The sequence below is a fragment of the Neovison vison genome, chromosome 14, assembly GCF_020171115.1.
Source record: "Neovison vison isolate M4711 chromosome 14, ASM_NN_V1, whole genome shotgun sequence".
Classification (NCBI taxonomy): Eukaryota; Metazoa; Chordata; class Mammalia; order Carnivora; family Mustelidae; genus Neogale; species Neogale vison.
The window spans coordinates 1,111,316-1,128,956 of NC_058104.1; the positions used below are offsets into that span (position 1 = coordinate 1,111,316).

General features: G+C 65.8%; 3 protein-coding genes across 7 annotated transcripts; 2 read left to right on the plus strand and 1 right to left on the minus strand.

Moving 5' to 3' along the window:
- Positions 1-65: 65 nt before the first annotated feature.
- Positions 66-2,936, plus strand: RPUSD1 (RNA pseudouridine synthase domain containing 1). Of its 3 annotated transcripts, none has more exons than XM_044233390.1 (6): positions 66-135; positions 556-746; positions 844-967; positions 1,099-1,204; positions 1,317-1,418; positions 1,865-2,936. In XM_044233390.1, exons 2-6 carry the CDS (start codon positions 565-567, stop codon positions 2,260-2,262), a joined length of 912 nt encoding a protein of 303 aa, XP_044089325.1. In that variant the 5' UTR covers positions 66-135; positions 556-564; the 3' UTR covers positions 2,263-2,936. The 3 variants fall into 3 exon arrangements, with proteins under 3 accessions (XP_044089325.1, XP_044089326.1, XP_044089327.1); XM_044233391.1 differs by having other exon boundaries at positions 67-135; positions 1,102-1,204; XM_044233392.1 differs by lacking the exon at positions 66-135 and having other exon boundaries at positions 678-746; positions 857-967; positions 1,102-1,204.
- A 2,558-nt stretch (positions 2,937-5,494) lies between these two features.
- On the plus strand, positions 5,495-12,036 carry LOC122895815 (mesothelin-like protein). The gene is made up of 14 exons (XM_044233548.1): positions 5,495-5,618; positions 5,827-5,947; positions 6,796-6,916; positions 7,726-7,811; positions 7,970-8,096; positions 8,180-8,370; positions 8,657-8,747; positions 8,942-9,083; positions 9,388-9,581; positions 9,653-9,808; positions 9,878-10,005; positions 10,557-10,860; positions 11,107-11,362; positions 11,775-12,036. Exons 1-14 carry the CDS (start codon positions 5,495-5,497, stop codon positions 12,026-12,028), a joined length of 2,295 nt encoding a protein of 764 aa, XP_044089483.1. The 3' UTR covers positions 12,029-12,036.
- A 487-nt stretch (positions 12,037-12,523) lies between these two features.
- LOC122895303 (mesothelin-like) lies at positions 12,524-15,781 on the minus strand. Of its 3 annotated transcripts, none has more exons than XM_044232600.1 (11): positions 15,748-15,781; positions 15,462-15,549; positions 14,916-14,959; positions 14,705-14,804; positions 14,266-14,444; positions 14,027-14,182; positions 13,777-13,919; positions 13,573-13,700; positions 13,197-13,291; positions 12,793-12,979; positions 12,524-12,720 (listed from the first exon to the last, which is right to left on the minus strand). In XM_044232600.1, exons 2-11 carry the CDS (start codon positions 15,544-15,546, stop codon positions 12,632-12,634), a joined length of 1,206 nt encoding a protein of 401 aa, XP_044088535.1. In that variant the 5' UTR covers positions 15,547-15,549; positions 15,748-15,781; the 3' UTR covers positions 12,524-12,631. The 3 variants fall into 3 exon arrangements, with proteins under 3 accessions (XP_044088535.1, XP_044088534.1, XP_044088536.1); XM_044232599.1 differs by lacking the exon at positions 15,748-15,781 and adding an exon at positions 15,680-15,725; XM_044232601.1 differs by lacking the exon at positions 15,748-15,781 and having other exon boundaries at positions 13,573-13,636; positions 14,027-14,117; positions 15,462-15,665.
- Positions 15,782-17,641: the final 1,860 nt, after the last annotated feature.

The following is a 17,641-nucleotide window of genomic DNA, read 5'->3' on the forward strand; positions in this document are numbered from 1 at the left end:
CGGGGTTGCGGGCCCCGGCAGGGCCCTGTGAGGCGCGGCTCCAGGGTCGCCGGGTCGCCAGGCGCGGGGACCGAGTGCTGGAACCAGGGCCCGGCAGCGGCCTCGCGCGGCCCGGGCGGCGCGGCCAGGGTGCAGGTGGGTCTCGGAGTGGGAGGGGCCGCGGGAGGCCCTGGCGGGCGGCCTGTGGCCATCAGACGCGGGGGCAGGGATTCGGGGAGGGGGTGGGGGATCCCCTCACTTGGCTGACCTGACCCGCCCGGGTCCTGGGGGCGCGGAAGGTCTTGCCCCTCCCCGCTGCGACGAAGGCTCCCGCGGCACGTTGGCGCGCTGTCCCCGGGGGTCCGCGGCGGGGGCGCGGACGCAGGACGGCTGGCCCGGCCTTTGCGTCTGGGGTGGGCAGCGCCACAGTCCCCGCTCGGAGGCGGCCGTGCAGCGGGGTCTGGCGGTGCACGCACAGCGGGGCCATGTGCCCGGCCGGCCGCGACCCTGGGACCCTGAGGAGTCGGTGCCGGCTCCCCGCGCGCCCCAACTGCACACGCTGGCCCCGCGCCGCAGGCCGCCGCCATGGACGCGGGCCGCACGGAGAGCCTGTCGGTGGTGTACCAGAGCCGGGACTTCCTGGTGGTGAACAAGCACTGGGACCTGCGCATCGACAGCCGGATGTGGCGCGAGACGCCCACCCTCCAGAAGCAGCTGCGCCACCGCTTCCCCGAGCTCGCGGATCCTGACACCTGCTACGGGTTCAGGTACGCGGGGGGGCGGGCCCCAACAGCCCCCAGCCGCTGAGGCAGGAGGAAGCGGCTGCCCCCAGTCTAGCCAGCCTGACCTCCTGCCCCATGTCAGATTCTGCCACCAGCTGGACTTCTCCACCAGCGGGGCGCTCTGCGTGGCCCTGAACAAGGCGGCAGCCGGCCGCGCTTACAAGTGCTTCAAGGAGCGGCGCGTCACCAAGGCCTATCTGGCTCTGGTAAGGCCTGACCGGCCCCCCTGGGACGGGAGTTCTGACCCTCAGCCTCTCCGGCAGTAGGCCGTCAGTGCCAGGGGGGCTCCCCGGAGGTGGTGGGTAGACCTGAGAGCAGCTCGAGAGTCTCTGCCCAGCAGGTGCGGGGACACGTGCGGGAGAACCAGATGACCATCAGCTACGCCATCGGCAGGAACAGCACCGAGGGTCGTGCTCACACCATGTGCATTGAGGGCACTCAGGGTACGCAGGGCGGGGCCTGTCACCCAGTGGGGGCCCTGAGTGAGCCGGGCTGGGGTGGGCTGGGCTCTGCGCAGGTCCAGCCCGCCCTCACAGCTCGTCTTGCTTTCCACAGGCTGTGAGAACCCGAAACCGAGCCTGACAGAGCTGGAGGTCCTGGAGCACGGGCTGTACGCCGGCGCGCCTGTTTCCAAAGTGCTGCTGCGGCCCCTCACAGGTGTGTCCGGGCCGAGGGAGGCGGGATGCTCTGAGGCTGCTAAAGGTGTGCCTCCCACCCCGCCACGTGCTCCAGCATCTCTTCCCCCAGGGGACTTCGGGGAGGCGGTGGCACAGGGGCACAGCAGCCTGCCTGGGGCCACTCCACCATTTCCACTACCCTCTACCCGCCCCCACCCCGTCCTGGAGCTTGCTGTCCTAGAAGGCCGCAGGGGTTCTGTAGCACACCTGGCTTTGCCCCGACGGGCAGCGATCTGGAGGCTGACTCCTCTTCTGAGCTCTGACTTTCTTACCTGTAACGGGAATCAGGGTCTGCCATTTCTAGGAGTTTTATGGGGCTTGAAGAGGGCAACGGGGGATAGCATTAGGGGTGACGTGAGTGGGTGAGGGACAGGCCCGGCATGGCACCCCCACCCTACCAATCCCCTTGCCCCGCCTCCCCCCCAGGCCGGACACACCAGCTTCGTGTACACTGCAGTGCCCTCAGCCATCCCGTCGTGGGGGACCTGACCTACGGGCAGGCATTGGACCAAGAAGACCAGCCCTTTCGCATGATGCTGCATGCCTTTTATCTGCGTATCCCCACACACACGGAGTGCGTGGAGGCCTGCACACCGGACCCCTTCGTGCCGGCCCTCGACGCCTGCTGGAGCCCCCACACCCTGGTGCAGTCCCTGGACCAGCTCGTCCAGGTCCTGAGGACTGCTCCCGACCCTGGTCCCACAGAAGGGAGCCCTGCGCCCTGCAGCCCTCCCACGCCCCCCAGCAAGCCCCCCGAGACAGAGGCACAGCGGGCCTCCTGCCTGCAGTGGCTGTCGGAGTGGACTCTGGAGCCTGACAACTGAGAGCAGCTGGGAGTGGCAGGCCGGGCCCACGAGGGCGATCGGGGTTGCCGGGCCCATCCTGGGTAGGGGCTGTCCCTGTGTGCAGCCGCTGTGGATGGAGCCTGAGGCTCTGGCTGCAGCAACCAGACCCAGAGAGACGGGCAGGGCCAGCAGGGGGCGCCAGGCCACCAGGAGTTCGGAGGTGGGCCCTTCCCAAGCACCTGCCCTCCCCGGGAGGGGAGGGGAAACCAAGGCCTGCCTTCCCCGCTTCGAGCTTCTCTCCTCTGGGTTTGTTTTATGGATCTGCCCAGGGTCGCTGTCTCAGAGACAGAGCCCACGGTCGGGCCTCGCCTTCTCCTGGCCCCAGGCCTCTGAGCACCCCACTCCACTCCCCTGCAACCTCCTGTGTCGGTTGGCCGCTCCCGGCTGGGTCCTCCCCACCTGCAGCCCTGACTCACCCGCCCAGCCACTGCTGCCTCGTGCCTTTGTTCTTATCAGACTTTGCTTGTGGGCCCCTGCCTCCCCACCCACGTGGCACCGGGAGGAGGGTCTGAGCCACGCGCCTCGGTCCTCTCCCAGGCCCTCAGGGGAGCAGGGGTGGCCAGCACCCATCTTTTCCATTCCGAATGTCATGTCCGTGTCGGCCTAGTTGTAGCTGAGCTGCGGGGCCTCGGAATAAATACTCAGTGACTGACCTCGTGAGTGACCGTGAATCCATCCGATGGGAAGGTTTTGGGGGCCCCAGACCCCTGTCTTCTTTCCTGCACTGGACGGGTGTCTGCCCTAGGCCTCCCAGCAGGAGCCGGGATGGACCTCGTGGTCCTGGCTGGTGTGTCCGTCCCCCGCCGTGCAGTGAGCACATGCAGCCGGTGCGGACGCTGGGCTCTGGGTAGAGAACAGAAGCTGGTCAGCCCTGTTCCCAGAAATCCCAGCTCTCTAAGCCAAAAGCAGCGGAGCGCCCATCTTCTCACCAGGGTCCCTCCCTAGAGCTGTTGTCCCACATCCACTTAGGCTCCTCCACCATGAGAACACCAGTTACCCTGCAGGGTGGGCACTCCTGGCTGGGGGTGGCCCTGGGAGAGAGCAGAGGGAGGCGTGGCCAGCTTGGGACACGGGTCTGGACACCTTGGCCTGGTGGGGCCCACAGAGCAAACCCCAGGGAAGCTGGAGGGCTGGACAGACGGGTGGTCCCCAAGATAGGGAGGCAGGACAAGAAAGTGCATAGGGGTAGGTCCCGCTGGGGAATGTGCCCCTCCCCCAGCCCTGTTGCTCCCCCCTGAAATGTCTGCTTAGAACCTTGAGCCCCCCAGGACCCAGAGAGCCACCTGCAGGCCGGACCCAGCTCTTGCTTCCTACAATTGGCTGTCTCCCAGTGCCCTGGGGCCCTCTAGGCTGAGACCCTGGAGCCCAGACAGACATGGGGCGCACATGGGCCTGTCTGCCCCCAAACACACTCTAGCTGTGAGCGAGCAAGGTTTGGAAGGTGTGGGAGCTGAGCAGGGTCTCCTGGACAAGGACAGCAAGGCGAGTTTAGTCAGGCAAGCGTGGCCAGACGGACGGACGCTGCAGGTGGCAGTGTGGGGCTGACCGGTGACAGGCAAGCTCTGGGGGACAGGTGTGCTGGTGGGGTACCACCCAGCTGGACTTCCGTGGGGGCGGTCCAGGGCTGGGGAGCCGTCCTCAGCTGTTGGTCAGCATGTCTGCTGGGCTGTGGGCCACGTGCAGCCCTACTTGGGGTGCTGGCAGCTAAACCAGGGTCCCGAGGCTCAAGGCTCGGTGCCTCCAGTTGCGCGCCTTCCAGGAGATGAGGAGAGTCAGGACTCAGTGCCCTGCCCCTGGCCCCGCCCAGCCCCTGGCCCTGCCCCGCGTAGACGGGCACCTCCCACAAGACCTCAGAGGGCCCCCACCCCCCGCTGGTGGAGCTGCCCCCATCCTGGGCCCCAGGGCATGTGTGGCACAGTTCTTTGCCACTGAGGCCACCTGCCTGGAGCCTGCACCCCTCTTAGCTCCTGGCAAACACGAGTAGGGACACGCATGCTCACAGAGCAGATACCGGGACGCGCGGCACGGAACCCAGGTACCACGCTGGAGCCGCGTGTGACTGGCATCCCGCAGGGAAACCATGCATCAGGCATGCACATAGTTGGTGCTCCCAGATGCACACGTGTGTGCACGAAACCACCAGCACTCATGACAGATGCAGACACACACATGTACGAAGGCACATCCGATCCTTGGGGCACAGACCCATCCCCGCGGGAAGGGGCGTGCACTGGGCGGCTGCCAACCGTGAGCTCAGCCTCCCGCTCCCCCAGGGCTGGAGAGCAGGTGTCTGCTGGGCTCGGGGCCCCCAGGGGTGGGCACAACAGCCTCACCTGACACCTGGACCCTCCCCTGCAGGAGTCGCTGCAGGAGCAGGCGGCCAGGCAGGCCGGGTGTCAGTGAGCCATGGAGGGGAGCAGGAAGCTCGGTGCCCCCACCCTGCACGGCCACGGTGGCTGACATACTCAGCGGACTGGGGTCTTCAGGAGCACCTGGCACCTGGCCTAGACCCCCACCCCCCCTCCATCGGACAGCCACTGCGGGGCACAGGAGAAGCCTCCCTCCACAGCAGATGGTCTCCATGCTCCGGTGAGAAGCAAGGGCTGGGGCGGGGCCACTGCCACCTGGACCCACGAGGCAGTCTCGGTGTGAACCTGGATGGGGGGCTTCCATTCTGTCCCCTGCAGAGGAAAGTAACTACCCTGGGCCATGCAGAGTCTAGAGCCCCTCAGGCACCTGGATACCACCTTACAGTTCAGGCCTCCAGCTGGAGACTGTGCAGGGCCGCCTGCGGGGCTGTGGTGTGGGTTGTGGCCAGAGGCCAGGTCTGCCTGGGCGTCTGAGGCCCTGAGAGGGGAAGAGGACTTTCCAGGCCACCCAGGAATGGCGGCAGGTTGGAGAGCCCCCAGGCCTCCACCAGCAGCTGCCTGCAGGGACTTACTGGGACCACCACCCCTCCCCTGTAGCTGTCAAGAGATCTGTTTACTGGAGACACCGAAGCTACGGGTCCCAGGGGCCCCGACCTGTGATAAGAAAGGCCCCGGGGTTTGGCCCAGCCCCTCCTCTTGCCACTCCCTTTAGTTCCGAAGAGGCATTGTTTGTGGGGTTTGTGCCCCTCCCCAAAGACAAAAGACGGGGCTGCAGGGAGCCCTTCCTCTATGACCCTGGATGGCACCTCCCTCTCTGTGCCCTGTGCCACAGAGGGCAGGGGATGGTGATGGGTGGGCCTCACCTCCTGTCTCCTCTCCAGCTTGTCCTGTACCCACCGCCTGTGACCCCACACCTTTCTGCCAGGACGAGCAGTGCACACCGCACAGCCATGGGTCCCCGAGCAGGTGAGGCAGCCCTCACCAAGGGGCATCTCAGACCCTCGGAGGGTGGGTCCCACAGCCAGGCTCCCCGGAGGTATCAGGGCCATCTGTGATCCTAGGCCTCTCCTAGGACCCACGGAGCCCCCGGCCGACCCTTGAAGGACGCCCCCAGCAGGTGGCGCCCAGCTGTGCTGGGGGGCCCGGACGCTGCTCACGGCCCATTTTGTTCCAGGTGGTCAGGTGAACCCAGGCCTCGCCCTCCTCGTGTGGCTCACAGCCCACTGCTCTTGTCCCCAGGCCCAGGGCTCCTCCCAGGGAGGGCTGGAGGCCAGCGGGGATGACCTGTGGGGCAGGTGAGTCAGAAGGTCACCCTTCTGTAGCTGATCCTCTGGGGGGGCGGTCCACACCCGACGGCCTGGGCACAGCTGAGGCAGGGCCCCCATCACTCACCGACCTCGCCCCGAGACAGCCAGGAGCTTCCAGAGTCCTGCATCAGACCTACCCACGTGGCCCAGGAGTGGCCAGGAGTGGGTCCCCAGGCATCGCGCTGGACAGGGCCCCTGAGCCCCTCACAGCTTGTGCTGCTCTCGGGCCCAGTGGGCGGTTACTTCTTGTGCCGAGTCCTCTCCAGTTTCTTCCTCTGCCCCAAGACTGGGCGGCTCTCCCAGGTCCCAGAGACTCTATCATTCCCAACCACTATACTGGGGCCTCACATGTGGGCTCAGCCACGCTTCGCTTTCCTGGAGGGTTAGAGATCACTGATGAGGCATCGAGTGATGGATTGATCTGGATACTGATGAGGCAGAGTCAGAGGCCCAGGCTGACATCCCAGAGGACGCCCTCCCCACACACAGACTCTGTTAGATAGAGGCACACCGAGAACGGCGCTGACCCAGAGGCCAGGCCCGCTGCGGTGCCCCAGCTGGTGCTCAGGCCCCATCTCCTCCATGCCCTCAGCCATCACAGGGACAGTGGGGCCCGCCCAAGCTCAGAGACTGCCAGGACCCCGAGTCCAGGCCAAGGCCACATCCAAGCCCTGCTCACAGCTGGGAGCCTGGTGCCTGCTGGGCGAGCGCGGAATGAAGCTGTGGTCCTGCATGTGCCCAGGGGCCACGGGCCACGCTTCCCGTGTCTCACTCCCTCAGAGCTGGCGGTGCTGACCTCGATGCTACCCCTCACCGCCTGTCCCCTTTCTGCCCAGCGCCAACACCTCCCTCCTGCACGGCTTCTGGTGCCAGCCGGCCAGCCAGCTGTCCCGGGACCAGCTTTCCACTCTCATCCAGGGGATGGCGTCCCAGCAGATCCCCCTCAGGGCCTGGCAGGTAAATAGCTGTGGCTGATGGGAGCGGGCCAGGGTGCTGAGGGAGAGGGCACACTTGCCGGAGACAGGTGGGGAGGAAGGGCGTGCCCAGCAAAGGACACGGGTCAGCAGGGGCCCACGAGACTGGGATGGGGCGCGAGACCCGGCCAGCCTCCCGGGCGCCTGAGACACGGCTGCTGGATAGACCCTGACAAGTGTGGCCGTCAGAGGTTGGTTTTGCCCTCCCTTGGGTGACTCTATGGTGCTGCCCACTTGGGACCATTTCCAGGACTTCTCAGCCCATTACCTGCAGAGCCCCTGACTTCTATTCTTGGCTCAGATGAGGGCTTGTCCAGCAGGCCTGCGCTGGCTGCTTCCTGCCTTCACACGGTGCCCACACTGGGACAGGTCCTCTGGAGCCCTGTGGGGATCTTCCAGCCTCCTGGCCTCTCCCATGTGGTCTGAGCCCACCTCGACCTGCCCCTGAGTTTAAAGAAACAAAAGGAAGAAAAGCTACTATTTTGCCTCGTTATAAAATTAGTATGAAATTAGCAATACATCTGAAAACCCCAAAGTAAGTCCAATGAGACAAAAAGTCTAGGCAAGAGGTAGCACTGGGGTAAATTACTGAGCCATGGAGAGCCGTGGGGGGTGGGGGGCTTTCAGGCTGGCCCTGATGCCTCCTGAGAAGGGCAGACCACAGGGCGTCCAGGGACAGAGCCCAGGCAGACAGGGAGGGCCCCACGCCAAGGCGAGGGTAAGACGGCAGAAAGATGGGGGGCTGTGGGCCCCGGTCTGGCCAAGCCCGCGACATGCCACTGCCTTGCCCAGCTCAGCTGCCTGGCCAACCTGGCCATTCGGCACGGCCTCCAGGACGACTTTGAGCTCCACCCCCCCAACCTGCTGCTCTTCTACAAGTGAGTGCTGCCCCCCAGCCCCCAGCATTCCAGCGCAACAGGCTGAGTGCCTCCTTCGGAGTCCCAGGGCCCCCAGCTCCCCGGGGACATCTGCGCCACCCCAGAGGACGACCCTCGGGTGGCCCCCACCGTCCCAACAGCCCCCAACCCGCCCGCAGCCTGACACAGGTAAGGGAAGCCACCTGCCGGGCCTTCACCCGCCGCGCCGCCCAGGGGGACACGGAGCTGCTCGCCAACCTGCCAGACCAGAGGTCCGCCCTACAGCACACGGTCTTGGCCTGTCTGGTAGGCACGACGGGCAGGCTGGGACGGGACGGGGGAGGGCGGACAGGCACAGGGCTGGCTCATGCTGACCCGCTGTGTGGCAGGGAGCACCCCGCCGACGGCTCAATGCCTTGGACCTGCTGCTCCTTGGGGCCCTGGTGTGTGACATGCACGCGTCCCGCATTGAGACCGCAGACCCGCATGTGCTGGAGAACTTGCAGCGCTGCCACCAGCTGACGGCCCCCCAGCAAGCTGCCCTCAACTCGCTGCTGGCCGGTGGCAAGACCGTGCTGGGGTAGGCTGGGTCCAGTGCCTCCACCCAGGCCGCTCCTCCTCGAGACGACCTAGAGACCCCTAATGTCTACCATCCTGCTGACCTTTCATCCGTCCCCCCGACCCTGCACAGCCTCAGGGTCCCACGACCCTCTAGACCCCCCTGTTCCCCTGCCCCCACGCCTGGGGTGGGAGGTGTCCCCAGTAGGCAGACCCTGCAAACTGGGTGCTCAGGGAGGGGCTGGCTGCCTCCAGGGGTCCGGGCTCTGCTCCTGACCCTAACCCGGTGCTCCCTTACCACACACCAGGCCTCCCGGTTCCTGGAACCTGGAGGGGCTGCAGGCCCTGGGAGCCCTGGCCAGCTACATCAGCTCCAGCCTGTGGGTACAGGTGCAGGAGGTAGGACCCTCTGCAGTGGGGGTGGGGGAGGAGTGTCAGGTGGCTGTGCACAAGGACAGGGGCATCCAGCCGACCTTCCGCCAGCCTCTCCAGTGTCCCCAGGCCCTCCCTGCCCCAGGGTTTCGGTCCGTGGGACGGGACGAGGGCCTGGCAGCCCCTCTCTGGGCATGGAGTCTCTATGCCCGCCTGGCCAGGCCGTGGGCCTGGCCTTCTTCAGCAGCATGGTGGCCACGTACCGAGCTGGGCGGCTCAGCCAGGGCGATGCCAGGCGCTTCGTCACGGGCTTTCTCAAGGCCAAGGCCATGTCAGTGTCCTCTCGACCCAAGCGGGGCACAGGTCAGTGTGGCCACCAGGGCCAGGGAATGCTGTCCCTCCCCTGCCCTGGACTCCTAACCCTGGGGGGTGGGCACTCAAAAGACTGTCCCACCTGCTGCTGGACCTCCTGGGCAGGCCGGGGGGGTCTGCATCCAGCCTGGGGTGGGTCAAGGTCAGGGTCAAGGGCAGGTTTGACTCTCTTGTCTGAGCCAGGTGCTCAGCTAGAGGTCAAGCTCAGGAGGGAGTCAAGGGCAGGCTGAGGTTAGGAGTGAGGCCGGGCCCAAAGTCAGCAAAGGTCAGCTCAAAACCCCCACCCTTCCCCCAGATGCAAGGAGACCCTGCATCCGTGGGGACATCACGGCAGCCACGCTCCTCGACGACCTCTTCCTGGTGCGCTACGACTGCGTGCAGCTCGAGTCCTGCCTGGGGAGCCACGTGCTCCAGGCCAACCTGGACCCGCTCCTACAGCACCCGCTCCCGGCAGAGTGCCAGCGCGTTGTCAAGGCCAAGCTGGCTCGGGTGCGCTGCAGACCGGCTGCGGGGGGCGGCAGGCAGGCGCCCAGCCCGGCCTGACCCTCCCGCCCACCCAGGTATACCCGCATGGCGTCCCTGAGGAGCAGCTACGACTCATCACCTCGCTGGTCTACCTCTACTCCCGCTCAGAGATCAGCCAGTGGAACATCACGTCCAGGGACACGGTCGTGGCCCTGCTGGCCTCGGACGTGGCCCTGGAGAACCAGACCGAGGTGAGGGCAGCATAGGGGGCAGTGGGGGTGTGCTGCCCCTGGCCCCGCTTACCCAGGCCCTGCCTGCAGGCTGTCCTACAGAAATACCTGGACCACAATGGCACCATCACCAGCGCCCTGCTCATGGCCATCGGGGGCTCCCGTCTCTGCTGGATGAGTGCCCGGCAGATCCAGGCCATCAGGCCAGTGGAGTTCCGGTGAGCCAGCCCGGGATGCACCCATCGTCGGCTCAGCCGAGGAGGGAGGGGCTCGGCCTGAGGTGTGGTAGGTTCCCAGGGCTGCACAACCAGGTACCACAATCCGAGAGATTTAAAACAAGAGAAATTCTCCCGCGCTCTAGACACCAGGAACCTGAAATGGAGGGGTCCTAGGGCCAGCTCCCTCTGAAACCTGCAGGGGAGGTGCATCCTGCGTGGGGTGCTGCTGGAATTCCTCGGCCTTGCCCGGGCCGGGGGACGCATGCCCCAGCCTCGGCCTCCACGGCCACATGGCCTTCCCCTCGGCGCCTAGGTGCAGAGTCCCTTCTCTGCTCCAGTTCCTGGACTTCAGGCCGCACTAATTCACTGCAATGTCAACTTCATCACAAAATCTACAAATAGGAGAGGCTCTGTGTTGAGGTTTCGGGCAGGTGTGGGATTTGGGGGTACCCTGTTCCACGTGGTACAGAGGGCAAGAGGAAAGTTGTGGTGGGGACAGGCCAGGAGCACGAGGGGCGCCCAGCCTGCCCACTAGCCTCCCCCTCCCCCAGGCGGGCCGGGGCCCTGGATATCTCCTCCTGCCCGCAGAGCCGGAAGGACGCACTCTACACCAAAGCCCGCGAGGCCTTTGGCAGCACCAGGAACACAGCTAGCTACTACCGCTTCATGCGCCCCTACCTCGGTGAGACCCTCCCCTGTGTGCAGGCCCCCCTGTCCCAGAGGCCCCCTGCCCCGTCCTCTGACCGCTGCCTGCCCCCAGGAGGGGCCCCCGTGGAGGAGCTGCGGCACCTGGCCCAGGCCAACGTCTCCATGGATATCGACACCTTCACCAACCTGAACCCCCGAGTGCTGCAGGTGGGCCCCCGAGGTGGCCTGTCTGGGGCATGGGGGGGGCTGCCAAACTAGGGGAGGCCGCTGTCACAGTCTGCAGGCCCCAAGTATCCCAAAGTCAGAGGTTTGCGGTGAACCCCAGGTCGCTTCTGCCAAGCCTCACCCCTGTGCTCGCTCCTCAGTTAAGTACTGCCCTGCTGGGTTCTGCCCCCAAGCCGGCTGCCGAGGGACCCTCCGGCCCTGGCCCCACAGCCCCCTCTCCCCCCGCAGAGCCTGAGTGTCGGCAATGTGACCACCCTGCTGGGCCAGAATGTGGGGGACCTGCAGAAGGCCCGCAGCCACCCCACCATCAGCTCCTGGCTCCGCAGCCTCAACACCTCGGCCCTAGGAGAGCTGGGCCTGGACCCAAACACTGCCGGCCCCACCGGCCCGGCCCACTCCACCACGGGAACTCCGGACACCACTCCCTGGGTATCCCATCTAGCCCCCACCTCGGGCCAGCGGGGGAACAACGCCCCCACTTCCGGTATGCCCCAGACCTGGCCTCCCCATCGTGGGCTCCCCTGTCTCTGCCTGGCCCCGTCTGCCCAGGGTCTCTGCAGACCCCCGACTGCTCCCAGTTCCGCATCTCGCACCCAACCTCCCACTCTGTTGGCCAGCTCTCCTCCCTTTGCCTCCTTGGGTGACATCTGGGTGACCCTGGCTTCAGTCCTCACTGGCTGCTGAGTTACTGAAGGATCAAGTCCTCTCCTCCAACACCTGCTGAGCACCAGGAAGTGGGGGTGGGACAAGCTTTGACATGCCTTTCAGGGCCTGGGGCAGCAGCCTAGGTGTAGTCCCCGCTGGCCTTCCTGCCCGTGGAAGCACACGGGGAGGGCAGCCCGGGCAGGGGGGCTCCCAGCTGGGCCTGATGGTGCTCATCCATGTCCCACCTACAGGCAGCGCGCCAGCCCACCTGCAATACTGGCTACTCGCTGCGGCCCTGCCCTCAGGCTTCCTGTGGCTGCTGTACTGGGGCATCCCGGGGCCCAGCCAGGACTGCTCCCAGGGCACCTGCACCAAGGCCTCCAAAGACAGCGCTGGCCCAGCGCCACAGGCAGAGAAACTGGGGCTGGAAGGTGGAGCTAGACACCTGCTCAGGCCCCCGCCCAGGCTCCAGGGCCAGAGGACCTGGCCATGTCCCACTTCCTAGGGGCCTGCAGGGCTGGTCCCCACTCATACCCAGCTTCTAGGACATGGAGCTGGAATGACGACCAGGGCCCACGCTGTGGCCAGCCCCATACAAGTGGCAGAGATGCTGCCCCAATCCTCTGGCCTCCCCCAGGATGAAGAACTGGTATGGGGGAGGGGGCCTTGCTGACTGATTTGAATAAAAGACAAGGTGACAATCCTGCCTGCATCCCTTTGCCCTGAGCCCGAGGAGGGGCAGAGATGCTCCTAGCAGGGAATAGGACTTCCATCTGCACCTCCTGGCCTCTGTCCCCAGAAGCCACCCTCAGTGTTGGCCTGACCTTGGAAGGAAGGCCCTGGGAATGGAAACAGTGGTAGGAGGGCCCTGAGGGCCACTCCCCTCCCCATCCCCAAGTGCAAACAGGAGGAACTCCAACTCAGGGACCCCAGCTACCACATCCCGGGGCTGGGCCTCCCCTCCCGGTCCTCAGAACACCACAGGCCATCTCTGCAGGGAAGGACAGGGGCCTTTTATTGAACTCCAGTCCCCTTGGGGTGGACCAGGCAGGGTGGACCAGGCAGGCCGTCACGGCGTGGCGGATGTTCTGCATCCAGGACGGTGGCCTCACTTGGGGATCAGAGCCAGGAGCAGAGTGGGGATCGCAGTGAGCACTGTTCTGGGTCCCACAAGGCAGGCGCCCCCTGAGAGGGCCTCTGCAGAGAGAGTGACTCAGGCGCCCTGAATGGCTCTGCCCCAGCCCCACCCAGCGGAGCACCCCAGCCCACCTCGGAGCCTGAGGTCCATGACCAGGTAGCCATTGGGGAGGCCACCGTGCAGCCCCAAGCCCAGACTGTCCAGGTCATCCTGCTGCTGCCGGACTATCCAGTCCCGCACGGGGCTCCTCTCCTGCTCCGCCTTCAGGCCCACCAGGTTTGGACCCAGAAGGTTTTGCACCTCGGCAATGGTCAGCGGCTGCAAGAGTCCCCAGAGGGCCATCAGAGTCACCCGGCCTCTTCCCCAGAAGGCTGCCAGCCTCTCCTGTGTCCAGACCTCCCGGTACTTCCCGGGCTTGAACACCCGGCCTGGCCCCTCCAGACTTCGAGTTGAGCCCGGGCGCTGTGGCAGCAATGGCCCCGCCCCACCCCCACCTTGGCCCCGCCTCCAGCCCCCCCCAGCCCCCCCGCTGTACCAGCACAGCCTCCGTCTGCAGCTTCTGGAATGTGGCCACGTCCATGTTCACCTTCTGACTACTGAGAGCCCTCAGGTCCTCTGTGGGGGCCCCACCTGCTCGCGGGGAGTGGGGCCCCAAGCGTGAGACCTCACAACAGCCCCCAGTCTTATCCTCCAACCCAAGGAATTCCTAGGCCCCAGGTTCCCCCCGGGTGGGTGCAGAGGCTGGAGGGGGCTCGGACTCACAGGGCCTCAACCGACACATGCGTGTGAGGGCAGGGGCCATGCTGACCACCAGTCACACCAACAGCAGCAGCCTCGTGAGGCAAGACCCCGGCAGTACCTGTGTGGGCAGCCTGGGCCCTCTCGCCCCCCAGGGGCTCTCCCTGGCTCACCCAGGAAGGGCTTGATCCTCGAGAAGTACTCAGGCCCACTCACGTTCTGGAAGGCGGTGCGGGCCTGGGGATAGAGGACGGCCATCTGCAGAGGGCGGCACGCATCCAGGTCCTGGGGCCCGACTGCCCTGGGGAGGCAGCGTGGGGCCAGGCGGTGAGCCGGGAGTGCATGCCCACCCCTCCCGGCAGGCCCCTGGGACTCACCAAAGGACGCTGTGCTGCACAGAGCGCAGCTGCTCCAGACTGAGGAAACACAGGTATGCGGGCCTGAAGGTGGCCAGCATGTCCAGGGTGGCCTGGTCCAGCTCGCCCCCTCCCGCCACATAGCGGGCAATCAGGGCAGCCACCTGCGGAAGGAGGCCACGGAGGAGTCTCGGGTCTGGGAGAAAGGCATTCCCCCAGGGGCCTGCACACCATCCCCCCACCTGCTCCCTCCCGGGCAGCTGTCACCTACCTGAGCGTCCCTCTTCTGCCCTTTGCTGACTTGAAGAAGAGATTTCACGGTTTCCAACGATGTCACGTTCCACTTGCGGATGTCCGCGGGGCTGAGCTCGAGGAAGAAGTAGCTTAGGTTCTGGGTCAGGGACTCAGGGTAGCCCTGTGGGTAGAACTACCCAGGGCGGCGGCTGTGAGGGCCACGGCTGCGCCCTGGCTGCCCAAAAAAGTGCGGCACGACAGGCGGGCCTGAGCTACCTCGTCCAGCTTGCGCTTAAAAACGTCCAGCTGCTGGTAGGTGAAGGGCACCATGTTCACGCGGTCCATCTGAGCAGCCAGTAGGGCCCCATCCACACAGGCCTCCAGCTCCCACTCCTCATAGAAGACAAGGTTTTCATCTATCACGTGGGCCTTCCTGGCAGGCGGGCAGACCTTGCCTGCAAGAGCAGGCCAGAGGTCAGGGGCTGAACTTCTCCAGTCAACCTCCTCCTCCCAAACCTCGCCGAGACCCTGGGGAACGCAGGACCCCCCCTCCAGGCCTCAGTTTACACATCGGCAAAATGGGGCCATTCTGTCCACTCTCCAAGCAAGCCGTGCAGCCAGGAAGGGCCCCAGATGTGTGGGCAAGTGTGACCCCACTACACTACCCCCAGCCCCACATCTCCCAACAGCCAGCAGGGCAGGGTGTCCTGCTTACTGTCTGTGTCCCTCCGGTCCCGCGAGAGGAAGACAGATAGCTCAGGTCGCCACCAGGACAAGACCCGGGAGGTACCCTGCAGCCATGGGGTCATGACACCCTGAGGACAGAGCAGGGTTGTGGCTGAGTCGTGCTGGCTCGTGGTTCGAGGATCCCTCCCCCCACCCAGGGCCAGACACCGCCCTCCCCCCCCCCCCCCCAGGGACCTTACCAGTCTTGAGTCTGCAGCCTGGGCCCTGGAAGGAAACGCCCACCCTGCAGGGGAGGGGGCACAAGGTTTGACGGGGTGACGGGGGACTCCTGGGTGTGCCCCACCCTGGGTAGGAAGGAGGCAAAGCTGGCCCTCCCAGACTCGGCACCCCATGATGTCACAGCCTTCCCCACCCCAGGGAGCCCAGGCCTCCTACATCCTCCTCCTAAGACCTCGCTGCTCAGGGCAATCAGACACCCAGGTCACGGATACTGTCCCTTTGGCCTGAGCCCCCCTCACCCACCCCACCCCCCTCAGCTTCCAGTGCTGCCCGGTAGGGAGGAACGCAGCCACCTCTGGGAGCAGAGACACGGCTGACAGCCTACCTGGGACTCGGGGCACCTGCCCAGATTTGGAACAATAGCCTTATGGGGGTGGGGTGGGCACGTGGGCACTGCCGGCCTCCAGGGAGGAGGCGTGGGGCAGGCAGAGCCTTAAGGCCCCTTGGGTGCCGTCTGATGCTCTCTGGCCCCCAACACTTTACCGCAGCCCACCTGTGTTACTCACCGAGGCTGAGAAGCAGGAGCAGGAGGCTGCCGCCGGCGGAGGTGCCCCAGGACCCCCAGGCAGGCTGGGCGGTTCGCATGGCCATAGTCTGTGGAGAAGAGCCAGTCTGATATCCTTACCTCTTGGACGGGGCGCCCACCCCACCCCCTGCCCCCCCCTTGCCCTGGGCCAGTGCAGGGCCTTATGAGGCTAGAGGGTGTCAGATTCCCGGACGGAACCTTCTCAGGCCCCTGTGGGCGGCGTCTGCGGGGCCTCCTAGCCCTGCTCTCAAGACCAACCAATCTACCTGGCCCGCCCTGCCGCCTCCGGGAAACCGGCCCCTCCTGCCCGGGTGTTGAGTCTGAGTCAGCCAGGCCCCCAGCTGTGAGAGCCCCGTAGGGCTGCTGGTGGCTGGTGTCTGTCCCCTCTGCCCACAGGGCAGGGCGAGGAGGGAGAGTTTAGCACAAGAAGGCAGGGCCACTTCTGGTTCAGGCTGGCCTCAGTCTCCCCATTCACACCAGGGCTGGGGACAGGGCAGAGTGACCCCTCCTCACTCCCTGGGGCACGGCCGATGTCTCCTTCCCATCCTGCCCCTCCCATGGCCCAGGTGGACAAGGCTGGTGGGGCCCCCTGCATTCCTGGTTTCCCTTCTGACGTCCCTCCCAAAACAGAGGCCTCAGTGAGTGGGACACCCCTTCCTACGGGTCAGTCCCTTGAGCGGGGCAGTGGGTGGAAAGGCATTCCGGGAAGACCCTCCCACCATGTGTTTCTGGAGTGGAGTTTAGGAGGCCTCGCTGGCTGCTGGGGGGGGGGGGTCAGAGGGGGCCACTCTCCAGGGAGTATGGTCCCGGGGCAGGGCAGGGGAAGGCAGGGGAGGGCAGGGGCCTGCAGGAGACCTCAGCAGCCCTGCATTCCCCCCTACCAGGGAGGCCCAGACTGGGAGGCTGCCCCTGGCTGGGTAGAGCGGAGACATCCCCTCCCTGCATGCCTCCTCCCAAGCCTGTATCAGCTCCGCCCAGCTCAGAAAGCCGGGAGGCAGCTCCTTTCAGTGGGGCAGAGAGCCTAGCCTTCAGGGAGTGTCCTGGGGAGTGGCCCCAGAGGAGCCCTCTCCCCTCCCCCACCAGGCTCCCAAGGAGGTGGGAGGAAGCCAGACCCCCAGACCAGAGAAGGGGCAGCGGGTGAGGCCCCCAGCCCCTGGATGGAGGAGGCCAGGCAAGAACTGTGCCTCCCCCTGCGGTCCCCCACAGCCCTCTCCCCAGCCGCATGTCACCAGGGAACCCCCAGCACCAACGGGTGGGGGCGTCCTGGGAGCGTCTGCAGGCCACTATGGGCCGTGGAATCTGCATCCTTCACCTCCCCACCCCCAGGAGGGCCAGCGAGTGCCACAGAGGCAGGTCAGCCGTCCTGCGGCTCCAGCTTCCCAAGTGGCCTGCAGCTGACCTGCTGTTTCAAGTCTGTTTCTACCAGCCTGGAGAGCCCACGCTTGCGTGTGACCTGGAAACAGCCGCCAACCCACGCTGTGTCTCACTGGTCACGGCTGCCAGGAGGTGTCCTTCTCTGTCCTGTGTCGGTTCTTAAAAAGGCCAGCTTAGGGGCGCCTGGAGGGCTCTGTGGGTTGGGCTTCTGCCTTCGACCCAGGTCGTGATCTCAGGGTTCTGGGATCGAGTCCCCTCGATCGGCATCCTGCTCGGGGGGTAGCTTGCCTCTCCCCCTGCCTCTAACCCCCTCCCCAGCTTCTGGTCTCTCAGTCTGTCAAATAAGTAAGTAAAAAAAAAAAAGCGAGGTTTGTGGGTCACAGCAGAAGCGGTATAGAGAAGGCATCAGGGACCGTCCCATCTCTCACCCCAAGTCCTCCGTGGCTGGCACCCACCTGGTCTCCTGTGAGTCCCTGACCGCCCACATGCCAGCTGAGGGCCCGCGGCATGCTGGCATCACTCAGACCGGGGGGTGCGCTGGAGCCGGAAGGGTTCAGGCACTGCCCCTGCCTGCCTGCGCCTACCTTGCATGCAGCATGCAGTGGAGGTGGCTGTGTCTGTGCTAGTCAAGCCGGCTCCTTCCCCAGCCGGGAGTTCTGAGCTCCTAAGGCTGGCAGGCCTCCCCCTACAGAATCGCCCAGCCCAGCCCGACCCCCTGAGGTCTGGCCCTCAAGGGACGGAAGTCAGGCCACGCTCCCAAGCTCAGGACCCTCTGGCAAGAGTGGG

Excerpts from the sequence above, each read along its gene's own strand:
- RPUSD1 (XM_044233390.1), top strand. The coding sequence starts at position 565 with ATGGACGCGGGCCGCACGGAGAGCCTGTCGGTGGTGTACCAGAGCCGG. Across the intron at positions 1,205-1,316 it reads GTGCATTGAGGGCACTCAGG|GCTGTGAGAACCCGAAACCG; the intron begins GTACGCAGGGCG and ends TGCTTTCCACAG. Across the intron at positions 1,419-1,864 it reads GCTGCTGCGGCCCCTCACAG|GCCGGACACACCAGCTTCGT; the intron begins GTGTGTCCGGGC and ends CCTCCCCCCCAG.
- LOC122895815 (XM_044233548.1), top strand. The coding sequence starts at position 5,495 with ATGGTGATGGGTGGGCCTCACCTCCTGTCTCCTCTCCAGCTTGTCCTG. Across the intron at positions 5,948-6,795 it reads GGGGATGACCTGTGGGGCAG|CGCCAACACCTCCCTCCTGC; the intron begins GTGAGTCAGAAG and ends CTTTCTGCCCAG. Across the intron at positions 8,097-8,179 it reads ACACGGTCTTGGCCTGTCTG|GGAGCACCCCGCCGACGGCT; the intron begins GTAGGCACGACG and ends GCTGTGTGGCAG.
- LOC122895303 (XM_044232600.1), bottom strand. The coding sequence starts at position 15,546 with ATGGCCATGCGAACCGCCCAGCCTGCCTGGGGGTCCTGGGGCACCTCC. Across the intron at positions 14,960-15,461 it reads GCTCCTGCTTCTCAGCCTCG|GGTGGGCGTTTCCTTCCAGG; the intron begins GTGAGTAACACA and ends CCTCCCCTGCAG. Across the intron at positions 12,980-13,196 it reads TGCAGACGGAGGCTGTGCTG|CCGCTGACCATTGCCGAGGT; the intron begins GTACAGCGGGGG and ends GGACTCTTGCAG.